Consider the following 1,583-nt stretch of genomic DNA (forward strand, 5'->3'; position numbering starts at 1 on the left):
TTAAGAAACCATGCAAATATACGATATTATTCATATGTGTATGCTCTCTTTCATATATCAACCATTTTTCGAAAACGCACAATGATCTAGAGGGAGAAGTTAAACAATAGAAACACTTCCCCATTATTAAGAAAAAAAAAAACAAAGAAAAAAGATCTGGAGGGAGAAGCAAAACACAGGAAACACTTCCCCATATAAAAATGAAAAAAAACACTGATCTAGAGACAGAAGGATAATTCAGAGAAGCCCATGCACGTCCGAAAGTAAAAGCATACACAAAGATCCAGAGAGAGAAGAGTTCAGAACAGCCCACGTCCGAAGTTTAAACCATAACCATTTCCATAAGGAATGATTGACGAAGAAGCATTATTTGGATTAGGGTTTGTTGGTCTAGCCACTGCAAAATTACGATCCATCAATCCCATTGAGTTGATGGACAGGAAGGGGGAAGTAACAGCAGCAGTGGCCATTAGCTCCTCAGCTCGCTTCACCATATTCTTCTTCAGGTCATCCATGGACATCTCCAACTGCTGGAGTTCAGGCATAGCCATCTCTTCAATGGGTGCTTCCCACCAGGGCCTGCCTTGCCTTGCTGCTTCCACAGCCGATTGCTGGAGTGCCTCGGCTCGCTTCTTTTCCGTTTCTAACTGGTTGAGCACCTCAGTGTAGTGCCTATTCAGCTCACGGACACGAGCACTACTGTGAGCATCAACAAGAGGCAGCGCAGCCTCACCTGCTTCTGGTGCAAGATCGTTTGCGGTGAGGTACCTCTCTATGATAGACTCCACACCAGGGTGGCCGAAAGAAAAGACCTTCCCTGCGGGAGAGAAGACAAGGATGGCCGTCTGGGCACCACAGAGGGTGCAGAGTTCGCTTGCCTTTTTAAACAAACCCACACGTCGTTTGGAGAAAGTGACCTGTCTAGAGGCCTCACAGTTGATCCTCTTGATCTCAATCTTTTGGCGACCCATGCTTGGCTTCCTTGCCATCTTACTGAAACAATAAGAGAAAGACTACTAGGGAAAGAGAAAGAGAAAGAGAGAAAATAGAGAAACTCTGATCTTTCTTCGGACTCAAGTGACATAGACTAGAGGCTAGGAAGAAGAATTTATAGACTTCTTTCCTTCAATATCATTTACTCATTCTAAGCTGTCCGAATATATTAATTTTTTTATTTCTATATTTTTCATTTTCCATCTCTGAAATTTTACTTAATATTTAGCTCTAGCTACTAATTAGGAATATTTAGATTCCAAAAAATCTAATATAATTACTTCGATTCCAAATCATTTGCTTAGTTGGAATTTTATTCCTCCGGTTTGACCTCTCTCCAACCCCCAAGCCCCTCCAACGATTATTTGAAGGTTGGGAGGACATTGGGGTGCGTGCAACTTCATCACCATTGGATGCATGCTGAAGGGGCTAAGGCATTGGAGAGGATCTAGATCCCTCCATTGTGGACTTGAAAGACAAAAATTAAGAAAAAATTAAAGATCATTGCCAGTAAATCTGACATTTAGTGCATATCTAGCATTGGGAATTTCTTGGACTGTGTATTCATGTGTTGGGGTCCGTGTCTAAAT

General features: G+C 42.1%; 1 protein-coding gene across 1 annotated transcript; it reads right to left on the reverse strand.

Annotated features, from left to right (window-relative positions):
- On the reverse strand, positions 1–981 carry LOC122083328 (agamous-like MADS-box protein AGL61). Its single transcript, XM_042651086.1, has one exon. It carries the CDS (start codon positions 969–971, stop codon positions 300–302), a length of 672 nt encoding a protein of 223 aa, XP_042507020.1. The 5' UTR covers positions 972–981; the 3' UTR covers positions 1–299.
- Positions 982–1,583: the final 602 nt, after the last annotated feature.

Source organism: Macadamia integrifolia, chromosome 7 (genome assembly GCF_013358625.1).
Source record: "Macadamia integrifolia cultivar HAES 741 chromosome 7, SCU_Mint_v3, whole genome shotgun sequence".
NCBI classification, from domain to species: domain Eukaryota; kingdom Viridiplantae; phylum Streptophyta; class Magnoliopsida; order Proteales; family Proteaceae; genus Macadamia; species Macadamia integrifolia.